At 44.5% G+C, this 16,886-nt stretch overlaps 1 protein-coding gene across 4 annotated transcripts in view; it reads left to right on the top strand.

Annotated features, from left to right (window-relative positions):
• OTUD7B (OTU deubiquitinase 7B) overlaps positions 1–16,886 on the top strand; it is an 83,659-nt gene that overhangs the window by 45,654 nt on the left and 21,119 nt on the right. For all 4 annotated transcript variants that reach the window (XM_039513091.1, XM_039513092.1, XM_039513089.1 and 1 more), the window contains 6 exons: positions 6,207–6,308; positions 9,792–9,919; positions 13,019–13,131; positions 14,590–14,717; positions 15,388–15,537; positions 16,439–16,553. In XM_039513091.1, the coding sequence (XP_039369025.1) occupies positions 6,207–6,308; positions 9,792–9,919; positions 13,019–13,131; positions 14,590–14,717; positions 15,388–15,537; positions 16,439–16,553 (736 nt within the window). The remainder of the gene's footprint in view (positions 1–6,206; positions 6,309–9,791; positions 9,920–13,018; positions 13,132–14,589; positions 14,718–15,387; positions 15,538–16,438; positions 16,554–16,886) is intronic.

Here is a 16,886-nt window from a genome sequence, read left to right as displayed (position 1 = left end):
GTTGCTGTGCTCTCTCGTTACAGAGGAAGGATGGTGTTGTGGCTAAGGAAGTGGGATTCGAGTGCTGCATTCAGTCCCTGGCTCCGCTACAGATTCTCTGAACCATGAGCAGCTCCCTTGATCTCTCTGTTGCTCAGATCCTCGTCTGTAAATTGGGAATGGCAATGTCTGTCTTTCTGCCCCACCCTTTCTTTATCTCGGGCAAACATTTTGGCCCGAGGGCCACATCTGGGTATGGAAATTGTAAGGTGGGCCCTGAATGCTTCTGAAATTGGGGGTTGGGGTGAGGGCTCCGCCTGCAGGCTCTATGGGGCTGGGACCGAGGGGTTTGGAGGGCGGAGGGGGATCAGGGCTGGGGCACAGGGTTGGGGTGCAGGGTGGTGGTAAGGGCGCTGGGAATGAGGGGTTGGGTGTGCAGGAGTGTGCTCCGGGATAAGATGGAGGAGTTTGGAGGGCAGGAGAGGGATCAGGGCTGGGGCAGGGGGTTAGGGTGCAGGAGGCGGGCAGGGTGCAGGCTCCAGGTGGCGCTTACCTCAAGGAGCTCCCAGGAGCAGCAGCATGTCCTGCCTCTAGCTCCTATGCGGAGGCGTGGCCAGGCAGCTCTGCACACTGCCCCGTCCACAGGCGCCACCCCGACAGCTCCCGTTGGCACCACTTGGGGCGGGGGCAGCATGAGGCGCCCCCTGGCTTCCTCTACACATAGGAGCCAGAGGAGGGCATGCTGCTGCTTCCAGGAGCCGAGCCACACAGCACAGGGCAAGCTCCCAACCCGGCTCCCTGGCTGGAACGCCCAAGCAGGGCAGGGCCCGGCCCCCACTCCCCACCAGGAGCTCGAGGGCTGGATTAAAACATCTGGAGGGCTGGATGCGGCCCTTAGCCGTAGTTTGCCCACCCCTGCTTTACCTGGTCTGTTTAGATTTGGGATGAGGAGACTCTTACAATGTGTATGTACCACACTTAATACAAGAGGACCCTGATCTCAGTTGGAGCCTGTAAGTGCTACTGTAATACAAATACTAGGAAAGTAAGAAATGGCCATAATGGGTCAAACTAATGGTACATCTAGCCCACTATCCTGTCTTCCGACAGTCACCAGTGCCAGATGCTTCAGAGGGAATGAACAGAACAGGGCAATCATTGATGGTCCCCTGTTGTCCCATCCTAGCTTGTGGCTGTCAGAAGTTTAGGGATACCCAGGGCATGAGGTTGTGTCCCTGACCATCTTGGCTAATAGCCATTGATGGCCCTGTCCTCAATGAACTTGTCATTCTTTTCTGAACCAAGTCATACTTTTGGCCTTCGCAACATCTCCTGACAATGAGTTCCACAGTTTGACTGTGCTTTGTGTGAAGAAATACTTCCTTTTGTGGCAACCAGAACGTCATGCAGTATTCAGGGTGTGGGCATACACTGGAATTATTTAGTGGCATTATTTTCTGTCTTATCTATCCCTTGCTAACATTCTGTTAGCTTTCTTGATCGTTGCTGCACATTGAGCGGATATTTCAGAGAACTCTCCACAATGACTCAAAGATCTTCCTTGAGTTGTAACAGCTAATTTTGACCTCATCGTTTTGTATATGTAGAGTTGCATTTATCAACACTGAATTTCATCTGCCGTTTTATTGCCTAGTCACCCAGTTTCGTAAGATCCTTTTGTAACGCCTCAGTCAGCTTTGGAGTTAACTCTTTTTTGAGTCACTTTGCATCATCTGCAGACTTTGCCACCTCACTGTTTAGCCCCTTTTTCAGATCATTTATGAATGCGTTTAGCACTGGCCCAGTACAGAGCCTTGTAGGACCCTGCTATTTACCCCCCTCCACTGTGAAAACTGATAATTTATTCCTTTGTTTCCAGTCTTTTAACCAGTTACTGATCCATGAAAGGGCCTTCCCTTGTATCCAATGACTGCTTACTTTGCCTAAGAGCCTTTGGTGAGGGAGCTTGTTGAAGGCTTTCTGAAAGTCCAAGTACACTATATCCACTGTCACCCTAATCAACATGCTTGTTGACACTCTCAAAGAAGTCTAATAGATTGTTGAGGCATGATTTCCCTTTGCAAAAGCCATGTTGACTCTACCCCAACAAATAATGTTCATCTGTGTCTGATAATTCTGTTCTTTACTGTAGTTTCAGCCAGACTGCACAACCTATTCAGACACTAACCAGAGTTACAGTTAAAAGCCAGGAAAGTTAACTTCCTTGTACACATTAAAGTTTAGCAGCTGAAATGAGAACAAATTCCCAGGAAAACATGTGAAGTGGACAAAAGGCTTAAGAGTGACTACAGAGGTTTTTAATATAACAATTAAAAAAAAAATGGATGGACAGTTAGGTGTTTAAAATCAGATTAAGACTTTGGGTGTTGGCATTTGACACAAACTTCGAACCCTTTGAAATGTGCATCTCCTGCTAGTCTCTAAAGCCACTAGCTACTGCAATTCGGGTGACAGGTGGTTTGAGTGATGGCACCTTTTAGGTTCCTGTGGTTACTCTCTCCCTACACTTAAGTCTGCCGCAGCGTTCAACTACCTATTACCAGAAATCCATCTCTAAGCCATGGTAAGGCAGCGTAATAGCGCTGAGGCTGGAAAAGAGCAAACTGGGATTTTCACTGCAAGTATAAAAAACTATTCCTGGGTTATTGTTAGCTGTACTTCTCAGTGCTCATATTCATTTGACTTGCTAACCAAAGCCACTTGTAGTGTAATTGTATCTCTGAGGCTAAGGTTGCAGAGAGAACTGGCCTGCTTTTGGGCTAGCGTTGAGTACACAGCTTCTTAAGATAGGCTTCTCTAATTGTGTCTGGGTGTCTTGTTTTCAAGACTTTTAGCAGGTATCTTGGTCTTTCCATCACCTTGGAAAAAGGAAAACATTCAGAAATGGGTTTTGGAAATGTTTTAAGGGAATGGAGTTGAGGTGCCCACTTTTGCATAACTTGGCACATGTGGAAATAGGTACGAATTGCTACTCGTATGTCCCTTTGGGTGTATGTAGGACATCCTGATTACAGGCTGCAAATAGAAAATGCCTCTCAAGTGTATCCTCTGACTTTAAACTGGTGTTGCATTGCGAGAGGCCATGTCTAGGCTATGGTGCTGAAGCTGTGCCGCTGTAATGCTGTAGTGTAGACACTTCCTACAGCAACAGAAGGGGTTTTACTGTCACTGTAGGTAATCCACCTCCACGAGCAGCAGTAGCTAGGTCAATGGAAGCACTCTTCCATCGACCTACCTGTGTCTACGCTGGAGGTTAGGTCTGCATAGGTTTGGCTCTCAGGGATGTAAGGATTTTCACACCTCTGAGCAGCATAGCTATGTTGATCTAAATTTTATATGTAGCCCAGGCCTGAGATGGCACAATCTCTTCAGACACTAACCAGCATTACAGTTAAAAGCCAGGAAAGTTAACTTCCTTGTACACATTAAAGTTTAGTAGCTGAAAGGAGAACAGATTCCCAGGAAAACATGTAAAGTGGACAAAAGGCTTAAGAGTAACTACAGCCGTGTTAAATTTTGTTTAGCTTTTGTCAGAAGCTGTTTTGTTTCTCAATTTACTCTTCTGGCACCATTCCACTTGGCGAAGGGTTGTGACTTTGCTGTGCCAGAAGCTATATTGACTGAAAATAGCCTGCTTTTCTGAGTGGAGCTATTGTCTTGAGAGGTTGTGTTCTAAACAGTTTTCATCTAGAGTGGATTCCTTTTCTAGTCCCAGGAAAAGAAATTATTGGCATCAGATTGCAGTTAGTGCTCCATTTTGTGCTCTCTCTGTTTATCCCTTTGTGTTGTTAAAACTTCCTTAATTTAGTTCTTCTGCATCTGTTGATGGTCAGACTGCAAAGAAAAATCACAAGAAATGTGTGTTCCTAAGTTTTAAGTACTGTCTGTAGCTAATAATTAGCAGAGACTCTTCACTGACTCTGTGGACTAGAAAGCTAAATTGTAATGCTGGGAAGAGACCTAGTTTTTCTAAAGACTGGCTCACATGCTGATTCAACTTATTTGGAGTATGAATAGAGGCACACCAGCCTATTGCCTGCTGATTGACATTCAGTTGGTCTATTGTGGAGAAGTTAACAGTGGTCATTGGGAGCTGGGGAACACGTTGGTTAGAGGACATGGTTTAAAATACAGGGCGAGCCGAATCCTGCTTAAAGATGGCTTGGAACACTTCTGTAGATTTTTCTGCTGGATACTACTGTAAAGTAACTTAGTTTTCTTTGTATAAACAAGTGTTCAGCTTCTTCTAGTTACACTACACATGACCACAATTCTTAATATTTAATTTTTCAAAGTCAGTTTGCTTTTCAGATGATCTGAGAGGCCATATCTTGATTTGCAGTGATTTCAAATGCTTTATACTACCTGAGAGCTTGGATTCCCAGTCTTTAAACCAGTGGTCCCCAACGTGGTGCCCGCGTGCGCCACGGCACCCGCCGGGGCATTTATGTGCGCCCACCTAGTGCCCAGCAGGGGAGAGAAGCCGGGGCTCCACCCCTGCCGGGGACAGAGAACTCTGGGGCTGCAGGCTTCATTCTATGTTAAAGTAAGAATAATAAATATATTTGGACCAGCGGTTCAACAGTGTTTTACTTGTTTAAAATGATTAAGATGAAAACTGTTTGATATTTATTTTGTAAAAACGCCTTAATTTTTCTTACAAGTAGATAAAAAAGAGCAAATTCCCATGGTAAGGTGAAAGAGTAATTGCCGAATAATTTAATTAATACCGTTTACATGTAAAATTACCCTTTTTATCTTATGGATTCATATATTATGTAATATTAAACATGATTTTTTTGTATTATTTAATGTACAAATACAAAATAAGCCTTGAAAAAGTGTTGGCGCCCGCCACACTCTTCTGAAAACATGAATGTGCTACTGGCCACAAAAAGGTTGGGGACCACTGCTTTAAACTGTCTAAAGCACTAATCTGACAGTTCACATATTGGCTGCTAAAATCATGTGGGGAAAGACTTTCAAAGCTGCTTAGTTGGTGAGATCAATGAATTTTCCCAAGTACTGTTCCTGAACTGGTGAGCAGAGAAAAAGAACATGGTACAGTATACTCCTGCATGCTTAAGATATGAATGATGAACCCACCAGGAGACACTAAAAATAGCATTTTGCAGTTGAACATCAGCAGAAAAATTGTTCAAGGCTAAAAAGCTCAGGATTGGGAGCCAGGCCTCCTGGAGTCTGTTTCCAGCTCTGCCCCTTAGTTCGTGTGACCTCGAGTAAGTCACTTCACCCTCTCTGCCTGTGTCCTCAGCTGTAAAATGGGGTCAGTGTGGTAATCTAGCTCACCTGGGTGTTTGTGTGGTTTCATGTACTGTATTAAAGCTTGTAAAGAACCTGACGTCTGATGAAAGGCACTAAATGTTTGAGTGTCGTGCTGAATGGATTTGTTTGGCGTGCGTGTTAGTTTAGACAGTAGTTGATTGTCCATTCACCTTCTGGAAAAGATGATAAAACCCCACCATCCCTGTACTTCCCCTATTGTCCCCCGTCAGTGTCGCCTAATGTACTTGTCGCTTACGGCAACTCTTATCCCTCCCTTTTACATCTTTAATATGCTTACAGCTGGTAGGGCTTGGCTTTCCAGAGTGGCCAGGGAAGCTTCTCTCTCATACTGGAGACACCAATTGCTATTTTTGTTTAAAGTGTTATAGGGATTTTTAACGTCTACAAGGGCCCACATCAGACCCTGCCAGAGAGAATACTAATGTCTCGTTCAAAAGCCGACACAGCCAGCAGTGTGGGCCACCTCGATCTATTTAGGCATAACTTGAGTCCCACATCCTTCTGGCTCAGAGGCATGATTGGTATCAGCTGAGCCATAATGGCACTTTGCCTTATTTGTTCAGCTATTTCTGTAAGAGGGTTTCTCTGCCGTTTACTTGTTACTTTGAGCTCCTTCCTTATTTTTTTCTTCTGATAGATTTGTTCTCTGCTGAAAAACAGATGGGGGGTGGGGAAGGGTCATCTAGGTCAGAAATTCAATGAAATATGTTTGTTCCCCTCTCCCTTCCCCACTGGAAAGTGGATACAGAACTGCTTATTCCTGTTTGTCAGGCGCTCTGCGACAGCCCAAGCTACAATCCGTTCCACCTTTCGCCTTTGAACAGGCAAAGACAATGATTGTTCTTCCTGTGTCAAGTACGAGCTTACAGTGTGGGGGGGTCTCTGAAATATTTCCACAGGTCGCCTGAACTGGTGGGCTAACGTTGATCCCAGCTGCCAAAGGCTACTTCCTTTGGCGACGACCGGCGACGGGAACTGCCTGCTTCATGCTGCCTCCCTGGGTAAGACCTCAAAACAATTCATGGTGAAGTGAATAACAGTCGTGACTGATCAGTTTTTGACACTTGGGTATCAACAGATGCAGAGAAGTTTTGCAGGCACAACTTCCAACCGCTCACTTGATTTTTATCTCCTCCCTTAATAGCATAGCATGTTATAAAGGAAATAAAGTGGGGTCATCAAAGGAGAGAAATAAAACTTGCCACATTTCAGAGAGGGAGATGATCTAAGAACAGGAGTAGGAGTCAGGAATTTGACTTCCAATCCTAGATTTATAGTTTTGGGCACATCCCTTCAGCCCTCTGTGCCTCCATTTTTCCACCTACTTCACGGGAGGGTGACACGACTAAGGTTTGAAAGGCCCTGTGTAAGTATGTTATTCCCTTCCTGAAAACCTACATAGTCCAGAATAACCTAGGATGGGGCAGTGAATTCTGGTTTCTGCACCTGTCTGCCTTTTCTTGAACCCACCCCTAGAAGAGATTTATTCTTTCCTCAACAGCATTAGTCCTTGCAGGATGATGCAGGCTAAGCCTGTCTTTCATTTTTAATGGGCATGGGTTTTTTTTAGGTTGAAGGATTTATATTGTCAGAGTAATGAGGTAGATATGCAGCTGTGGGGAAGTCATGGATGATTTTCTGAACTGGTGTTTCCAAGAAAGACTGAACTAAGAGCAGAAGGAAATAAAAAGTTCTTATAGTGCCAACATCCCTACTTGAGAAGGATTAGTTCTGGTTTTGTTGTTGTTGTTTGTTTTTAAAGTGAAGCCTGGAGCATTTCCCCACTTTGTCCTAGTCCCATTATATTAAAACTCCTGGTTCTCCCCACCCCACCACGGTGTCTCTATTTTTAGACATGGATTTCGGAACAAAATGAATGAAGGGTAAATATGTTCTCCCACTATGAAAGTGGTTTTTTGGTAGTAAATGAATATCCTTAGCAGTGTTTAGAACAGGGGTGGTTAGATCATTGCCCGGGTGCTGCATGTGGCCCTCCAGACATTTTAATCTGGCCCTCAAGCTCCAGCTGGGGAACGGAGTCGAGGGCTTGCCCCACTACGCGCGGCTCCGAGAAGCAGCGGCATGTCCCCATTCCGGCTCCTACACGTAGGAGCAGCCAAGGGGCTCCACATGCTGCCCCCGCTCCAAGTGCCTCCCCCGCAGCTCCCATTGGCCAGGAACCCCGGCAAAAGGGAGCTGCAGGGGCAGCACCTTTGCACAGGGCAGTGCACAGAGCTTCCTGGCCATGCCTCTGCATAGGAGCCGGAGGCGGGGGACATGCCGCTGCTTCTAGGAGCTGCTTGAGATAAGCACTGCCCAGAGCCTGCACCCCTGATCCCCGCCTGCACCCCAACCCCTTGCCCCAGCCCTGGTCCCCCTCCAAACCCCTAGGTCCCAGTCTGGAGCACCCTCCTGCACTCCAAGCTCCCCATCCCCAGCACCATCCCAGAGCCCACACCCCCAACCAGAGCCCTCACCCGCACCCCAATCCCCTCCCCCAGCCTGGAACCCCCTCCCACACCCTGAACTCCTCATTTCTGGCCCCACCCCAGAGCTCTCACCCCCTCCTGCACCCCAATTTCGTGAGCATTCATGGCCCACCATACAATTTCCATACCCAGATCTGGCCCTTGGGCCAAAAAGTTTGCCCACCCCTGGTTTAGAAACCAGTAATGTTATGCTGAAATAATGTAGCTTGAGGTTTATAGTCAATCTTGCATAAAAATCATAGTGTTAAATATTTTATCACCTTTGCGGTGAGACTTCAGATCTCAGGATAAGATTGTATGGACTTGATATGTGTGGCATGAACCGTGCCTGCCACCAAGATTTGCAAAAGTGAGCTGCTGAAGGCCTCTGTGGAGTAGGGTTAATCACTATGACTTCCGTAACTCCCTGAGAATAGGTGACATCTCCATAGGGTCAAATTAGCTGCAATTTAATAGCGGTGGTCAGCTTTTGAAATTATGGGCTTTCAGATTGGGGTGGGACAAGCTAATAATAATAGTGAAGGAGAAAGCATGGATAATAAAGAACAGTAAAAGTCTTGCATCCCAAGGCATTGGTTGCAGTGGACCAAAGGAACTTCAATGCTGGGGAGCTGTATAAACAGGATCCTCTTCTGCTTTAGGGTAGCTTATCTTCTGGTTTTAATCCATTTTATGCAGAGAGAAAAGGATAGTCTAGTGGTATAGGGACCTAGCCTGGGCCTTCGGAGATCCAGGTTCAATTCCTTCTCTGCCCCAGACTTCCTGTGTGGCCCTGGGCAGCTCACGTAGTCTCGCAATGCCTCGGTTCTCCATCTGCAAGATGAAGCTAATAGCAAGAATGCTGTGAGGATAAAGACGTTGAAGATTGTGAGGTGCTCAGATTCTGCTGTGATGGGGGGCCAGATAAGCACCTAAGATACCAGAAGCTTGAGAATACTCGTCTCTACCCTTCCCTCTGGCAAAGCTTAATGTATCTGCAAAGGGAATTTAAAGTAGCAGAACCACCCATTCCTTCCCCACACACTTGTAGTGTAGGAATGCTGCCTCCTGGGCTGGGACCATTTTAGAAGCCCAAGTTTTAGTCCCCAGTGATCTAATCTTCTGAGTGTTGCTCTAATATTCTGAGGTTTCTGCAGTTAAGTCAACAGAAGTGGAGTATTTCCTACACGGGACTGGTGCCGTTCATACTTAGTGAAGCCAGCCTGCCTCATGTAAATAGGTGTTATCCTGGCCCCTTGATTGATTTCAAGTAATTTATGGACACAATACTTTACTATCATTGAGTTTTTTGGGATTTTAAATTAAAAGTGGCAACTTTAACTCGAACTTCCATATTTCTGTGCTACAGAAAAATGCCGAACAGCTGTTGTCTTGTGGATAATCTAGGGGCTTGGGGTCAGGATTCCTGGATTCCATTCCTAACTTTGTCACTGACTCTTGAGATGTCCTTAGGCAAGTCACTTTATCTACCTGCCATGGTTTCCTCATCTGTAAAATGGGGATACAGTAGAACCTCAGAGTTACGAACTGAGTGGTCAACCACACACCTCCATTGGAACCAGAAATATGCAATCAGGCAGCAGCAGAGACCCCCCCCAAAAAAGCAAATACAGTGCAGTACTGTGTTAAACATAAACCACTAAAACAGAAAATTAAATTTTTTTTGATAAGGTAAGGAAATTTTCTGTGCTTGTTTCATTTAAATTAAGATAATTAAAAGCAGCATTTTTCTTCTGCATAGTAAAGTTTCAAAGCTGTATTAAGTCAATGTTCAGTTGTGAACTTTTGAAAGAACAACCATCATGTTTTGTTCAGAGTTACAAACAACCTCCAGTCCCCCGAGGTGTTCGTAACTCTGAGGTTGTTCTGCACTTCCCTACTTCACAGGGCTCTTGCAAGGCTTTGGTGTGACAAATCTTCAGAAGGCAGAGGCTGGAGAAAGGCCAGTGGCTATTCATACTTTTTTTTCCCCCCCTCTCCTTCCCCCGCATGTAGGTATGTGGGGTTTCCATGATAGAGATCTCATGCTTCGCAAATCGCTTTATACCTTAATGGATAAAGGTGTGGAAAGGGAAGCTCTCAAGCGGCGGTGGCGATGGCAACAAACACAGCAGAACAAAGAGGTAAGAGAAGGAATGAAGACTGAGTTCTTAGTTATGACTCGAGGAGGCATGTCCAGGCAGAATTTTAGATGGTTCTGGGGGCTGCTTCCACTTTGGGTGAAAGCTTTGCTTTTTAAACATTTAATGGGTATTTTGGGCAAATCAGTAACACAGTGAATTGGCTTCCTCTGAAGGGAAGTAGCCATCCATTTTCAGTACAGTTGTGAAACTTTTAAAGAAATTATTTTCATATGGTAAGGATGTTCTGTGGACTTACAGCTGTGTTAGCAGCATTGGTGTACGTTGTTATTCTTAATGTTAGGTTCCCACGTGAGATCCAGTGTAAATAGGATAATACAACGTTACTGAAAGCTCATACTTTCCTGTATTGTTACATTACAATTTGCTGCAGCCATTCCTACTGTGCCTGCATTAGGGATCACATCCTGTCACTACCAACAAAACAGTTCTTTCAGAGAAAAGAAATGCATCATACTCTGTGTAGGCTTCTCTTATGATAAGATCAGAGAGACACTTCTGTCTGAGCGCTGTGTGGACTTTACCACCAAAAAAGGAAATTCGCGCACTCACCACATTAAAAGACCATCACAGTTGTGACACTAGCCCAAGAAAGCAAGGACATATGTTTGTCAGGGTGGAAAGTTACCAGATGTCCTTGAGTAGCTAGATAGAATACCATTGTGTTTAGGTGCTAAAGAACACAGTAAGTTTTCCTTAGAGCTGTTTGATATTTTTTTTTAAAAAAGGTAATTAGTAAATAAGACTATAAGATTAATATTTCCTGCTTTAGAAAGAGAGCCATCCTTGTTAAAACTGAATATTTAAAAAACCAAATTGACCTGTCATCATTTAATGTTAAAAGCATAAGTTTCAGCACCTCATCAGTCTGTGGCATCTGAGTGCAGTCTCCAGCTATAAACTGCTAATAAAGCACAATTATCCGTGTGCTTTAATCATAGAATATCAGGATTGGAAGGGACCTCAGGAGGTCATCTAGTCCAACCCCCTGCTCAAAGCAGGACCAATCCCCAGACAGATTTTACCCTAGATCCCTAAATGGCCCCCTCAAGGATTGAACTCACAACCCTGGGTTTAGCATGCCACTGCTCAAACCACTGAGCTATCCGTCCTCTGCCCCCCATGCGGACCTCTAGTATTGTGAAAGACAGGCTCATGCTAGTCCCTTTGTTCGGAAGATCTGTCTGATTGTTCACCTGGTGACTGACTGACATTCCAGAGTTCAGGTGATGACTGCCACCAGTTCTTATGTTCATGAGTAAAAGCCCTAGTAGAATTGGGGAAGCATGTTATCCAACAAGCACAAACATTCTTTGGGTGTAGAGTAAGATACTAAAATAGCATTGGTATCTCTGAGTGGAGTGACTTCATTTCAGTGGAAGTGGAGCATCCAGTTTGAAATATTAAAGGTGCAGTTGAACTGTTGACTTGTAAATTGGGGTTTGGATTAAAAAAGGTTAGTGGTGCAAGCTTCCCCCCTCCTCCCCAAAATAAGCTCACTGTAATGAGATGTACATTGTAGATGCACAGTGAACTGTGCCGCTCTCCACAATGTAATCCTCTCCCCCCTCTTTACACGCTTAGATCAGCTGTGAAATACTTAACAATGCTGACGATTAAATTATATCATCATTATACTTCTGAGTGAGCACCTCCCTGAGACCAGCAGGGGCAGACATCGCTGCGTTGGTTACTCTTGGTTCACATTTTGAATGATTTCATAAGACTAGTGGTTTAATTTTCTAAAACCGAAGCTCAGATTCTGGAGCACAAGATAGCAGAGAGGTGTGAATACACCATGCAGTCCCCTATTCCAGTCCTGGGAAATGGGATTTCTGAAATCTGATTTAGTAAGTTTGGCATAACATCTTGTGTAGTCTAACTTCAAAATCAGTCTGACTTCTTTTTTGTTTGGCAATGTGATGGTTTCTGGTACTTTTTACCTTAAATTGTCCCTTTTTGTGGGCATGTTGGATGTTAACATAGCAACATACCAGCTTCAGCCAAGAGGGCAGGTTGAAGATTCCTTATTCTCAAAATATAACTCTTACTGAATGATATAATTCTGAAAACCACAGCTAATGAAAACGTAGTAAAGGTGGCACCTGTGTAATGCCATTTGCCAATAATCTTTTTAGATTACACCTCTACCCCGATATAACGCGACCCGATATAACACGAATTCGGATATAATGCGATAAAGCAGTGCTCCGTGGGGGCGGGGCTGCACGCTCCGGCGAGTTAATGCAAGTTCGATATAATGCGGTTTCATGTATAACGCGGTAAGACTTTTTGGCTCCCGAGGACAGCGTTCTATCGAGGTAGAGGTGTATCAGCTTTTCAAGGCAAGGATTGTGCTTTCATATGTGTTTTTTTGCAGTGCTCAGTCCAATAGGGCACCAATCTCTTTTGGAAGACCCCGTGATATTTCAGAATTGTGCTGTACATCAAGTGAGACCAATCTGTGCTCATAAGTGAACTGAAATGAAATGAATAAATGAAAGCACTATAGTGTGTGCAGACTAAAATGAAAGTGGGACTGAAAATGTAAACTCAGTTTGATTGTAACACCTCAAAGAATCAATAATTTCTGAAAATCTGCCCTTACACGTGGGACCTTTCTGGACACTTTGCTGCCGGCTTTCTTGTTCAGTAGGAAGGGAAGGGAAATTGCTTTCTAAAGCAAAACCTGCATGTCTGCTAATCCAGTTATAATTTCCTGCTACCTTCTCTCATCAATAGGTTATGCAATCCTTAATGCTTAGAATCAAGATGCCTTTGGTGTAATATTGGGATATTTAAGTTTTATTCCAATTCTCTGGCTTTAAATATTCATATTTCCAGTGCATTACAAATGTATTATCTTTCACATGAACTGTAGATTCTGATTCTAACCATATTGTGTGTTCTGGTTACTTGGTATACCCTCCAGATCATATCACTGTATACTCTTTTGCATGAAATATATTGGCAGCCTTTGCAAAATTCTGTAGAGAAATCGATGCTGGGGCAAATTAAAGCAGCTTGCTTCGGCAAGTTGGTAAAGCCTTATTCTGTGTGGGTTTTTTGTTTTTTGTTTAGTCTGGCCTTGTTTACACAGAAGAGGAGTGGCAAAAGGAATGGAATGAGCTAATCAAGCTTGCATCCAGCGAGCCCCGCATGCATTATGGTACAAACGGAGGCAACTGTGGAGGGTAGGTAGAAGACAGCTGTGTAAAGATGGCAGATGCCACAGGGGTTTGGTGGCCCAGTCATAATTCAGTAGGCTTTTGTTTTTCTTTTCCCCTGAGATGCCCTCGGTTCGAAATCAAAATAGTTTAGTGGTCTCATAAAACTCACTGGACACCATTGGTGTGTGACTTGTGGTAATTACTTGTGGGGAGCTCAGGACTGGGACCAGAAGGTGCTGCAGGCGCATCCCTACTTAAACGGTGAACTTTTGGGGCAAGAGGCCATCTTTTTATGGTGTGTATGTCTAGGGCGAGCACAGTGGTCCGTGATGGGGAGCCTCTTCAGTGCTACTGCCAGCAGGACCTCTCCGTGTTCCCTAGTTGTAGCCAGCGCTTTGTCTGACGAAGTGGGTATTCACCCACGAAAGCTTGTGCTCCAGTACGTCTGTTAGTCTATAAGGTGCCACAGGACTCTTCGTCGCTTTTTACAGATCCAGACTAACGCAGCTACCCCTCTGATGCTTCACAAATACTAGCAAAGGGCTTGTCTGGACAAACATTTAGTCCGCAGCAAGCTGGGGTATGAATCTACGGTGTGAGTGCACATCAGCAGGGTCTGCACAGACAGGCTGCGGCAGGCTAGTGCAGGTAGAGTCACACCCCAGCTTGTCATGAATGAATTGTTTATGTAGGTGAGCCCTAAATCTAAAATATTTATCCTCACTCATGAGTAAGGCCCGGATGAATTAGTTGATGCCCTCTAGTGTTTGTACAATTCTCATTTATTGTCTGACCTCTCAGCCAGATGGCAGAGACGAAAGTAAAAATAGCCACACGCCGAGTTTAACAAAGAAGAGGAAAGAAATTTAATCTTCTACGTATTTGTGTTCCTAAGGATTAATGTCTCTGCAAAGGCTACCATGAAATCCTTGTTACGTTCTGATGGTGGAGCACGCTTTCTCTTCACAGTACACGCACAGCATTGGACAACATTTAAGGAGGCGTGTTTCTCTAGTTCAGAGGGATCTTGTTGGCTCACAACTCGTGTTTGTGTAGCCTTGTTCCAGCTTTCTTCTGCCTGGGAACACTGAGGCTTCAGAATGAGCACTGCAGCACCAGACGTGTTGATGCTCCAGGTGGCAGGGAAGTTCAGCAGCACTACAGCCCTCTAATTGGTTTAGGGATTGGCTGTCTGCCTCCATTTCCCATCTGAAAAACAGGAATAATAGCCACCTTCTGAGATCCTTAGAAGTGCCACGTCTTAGTATTATTGGAGATGAGTCATTGTCTCATTGTTTGGATTTGGATCCATGCGGGCCCAAAGTTCAAATCGGTTAAGTCCCTGCTTGCACCCATCTCTGATCTGATATTAATATGAGCTATGCGGATGCTTTATATATACTTTGTTCAAAGTCTGTAAAGCAGGCGATTTAAAGGTGAAAGAGGTGAAGGGCTGATCGCATTTCTCCATTATTTCCCAAGTGTTGACAGCTCTGAAGAGCCAGTGTACGAGAGCCTGGAGGAATTCCATGTCTTTGTTCTTGCCCATGTGCTGAAGAGGCCTATTGTAGTAGTGGCAGACACTATGCTGCGAGACTCTGGGGGAGAAGGTAAGTCCCACAGATCTGCAGTTCCCTTCGCTCCACTGCCAAGCTGCTTCTATTACTTCAAATGTATGTGGTGCAATTTAGTGGAATGCTTCCTTCCTCCCTTCACTCAGTTCCACAGGGGCTTTTTGTGCCTTGAAATTGACAGGGAGAAAAGATGCATTGCGCTGGCTCTGGGTTATGCAGAGCTGCCGCAGTGAACCAGTTTGGTTCCGATGGAAGCGCTAAGGCATACCACAAACACCTTATAATATGAGGTCTCAAAGAAGGCATTGAGACAGCATGTACGTGTTGTTTTTTTCCAAATTCTTTGCCCCCATGTACTCCTGTGCAGAAGGGAAATTCCACTCCCCGTTAACATAATTTTCCACTAGCAGACTTTTTCATTTCCTGTCAGAAAAGATGAATCAATTACTGATCTCGTGTGTATACGTTTTGGGTGTTTGTGGAGGAGAAAAGAAGGATGCGTCGATAAATTTAATTCTGCAATTGTGCACCTCTGTTTTTATCCTGTGTTGTCTACCTCCTCCCCGGTAAAATAATTTAGATAAATGGATCTAATGTGAAGGTGAAAGTTGAGGTGCAACAAGTTGGTTCAGTCTGTCAGAGGTTTCAGTACGAATGGTTCTTAATAACCTATTCTGAAAAATAATGCACTCTAAATTATTTTCAGCATTTGCTCCTATACCGTTTGGAGGCATCTATCTGCCCCTGGAGGTTCCAGCCAACAAATGTCATCGCTCTCCTTTGGTATTGGCGTATGATCAAGCCCATTTTTCTGCACTAGTATCCATGGAGCAGAAGGAACCCACAAAAGATCAAGGTACCTCATAAGGCTTCTGATTTTTGGTTTTCACCAATTAACGCCCCAATACAAAAAAGTCGTTTTTTTTAAAATCCAGTAGACAAATCACTGGAAATGGTTACTTGTGTCAAAAGGCTTGTCTTCATGGTCCAGTCATGTGGACCATGGGGTGGGGGTGATTTCTAAAGAGCACTAATGTATTGCATGTTAATTGGTCCATGTAGACCTCGCTGGTGCGCATTAAAGGTTCCCTAGTGCGTTTTTAATGTGGTACTGTTTGAAACAGTACCATGTTAAAGCACACTAGGGAATGTTGCAAACAGATTACTCAGTTCAGTACAGTATATACAAAGAGAGCCCTGGGAAAAAACCTAATTTTTAGACATCTACGTAGAACTCAAAAATTGCCTAAAACACACCTCCACCCATCCCCAAATTAAATTAATAAACCCTGAAAAACAGAATCTCTATTTATAGAACAAGACCGGTGACTTTAAGTCATGTGCAATAAGGCTGCCAATCTAAGAGATGCTACAGGTCCCAGACCGTAGGCATGTTTTGGCATTTGACACCCTCCTCAGTAGTGTCAGTCAAAGGCTGAGCCAGAGAGACTGTGAATCACTGACTGCAAAAGGTGACCCTCCCAGGATAGGGTTTGGACACTGGAGGGCTGGGTGATATGAAGGAAGCTTATTTTGTCCGTGCTGTACTTACTGTGTAGATAAACATTTGGCTTCACCCTCCAGAGCTTTTCACTAACGCTCTGTTCGCTTTCCAAAGAAAATGATGCCCTGTAGAAATAGTAAATGGTGACTTGCCATTTCTGCTCCCCATGACCTCTGTCCACTTCCACCTTGTTGGCCAGGCCTTTGTCCCTTTTGGCCCTAAACAAGCTGTGTCGTTCCTCTTTCCATCGCAGCGGTGATCCCTCTGACTGACTCTGAACACAAATTGCTTCCTGTGCACTTTGCTGTGGATCCTGGGAAAGAATGGGAGTGGGACAGAGATGACACTGATAATGTCAAACTAGCAAGGTGAGTTCTCAGCTGGAAATTAAACCGCCGGACTGCAGCTGCTCTGTCGCTTAGCATCCCCCAGCTAATAACTGAAACTTTAATTACTAGCATCTTGTTTCAAACTTGTGCTTGGTGTGTGAAAATCATCAGAGATGTAGCATTTGAAAAAAGGACTGCTATCAATTATTGTAAGGCCGTAGGACTCTGTGGGAATAAGTATTTAAGATCAAAGTACTTAAGGTAGGAGCAGGTTTATGTAGGTACGATATTATATGGAACACGTAACCTCTCTGAAGTTATAAATCTAGAGCTGGTAGAAAAATTTCTAGCACTGTATTTTCAAGGGCCAAC

This window comes from Mauremys reevesii, linkage group 24 (genome assembly GCF_016161935.1).
Source record: "Mauremys reevesii isolate NIE-2019 linkage group 24, ASM1616193v1, whole genome shotgun sequence".
In the NCBI taxonomy this organism is placed as follows: Eukaryota; Metazoa; Chordata; order Testudines; family Geoemydidae; genus Mauremys; species Mauremys reevesii.
Note: the sequence above shows the minus strand (reverse complement) of the source record. Positions and strands in the feature narration are given on the sequence as shown.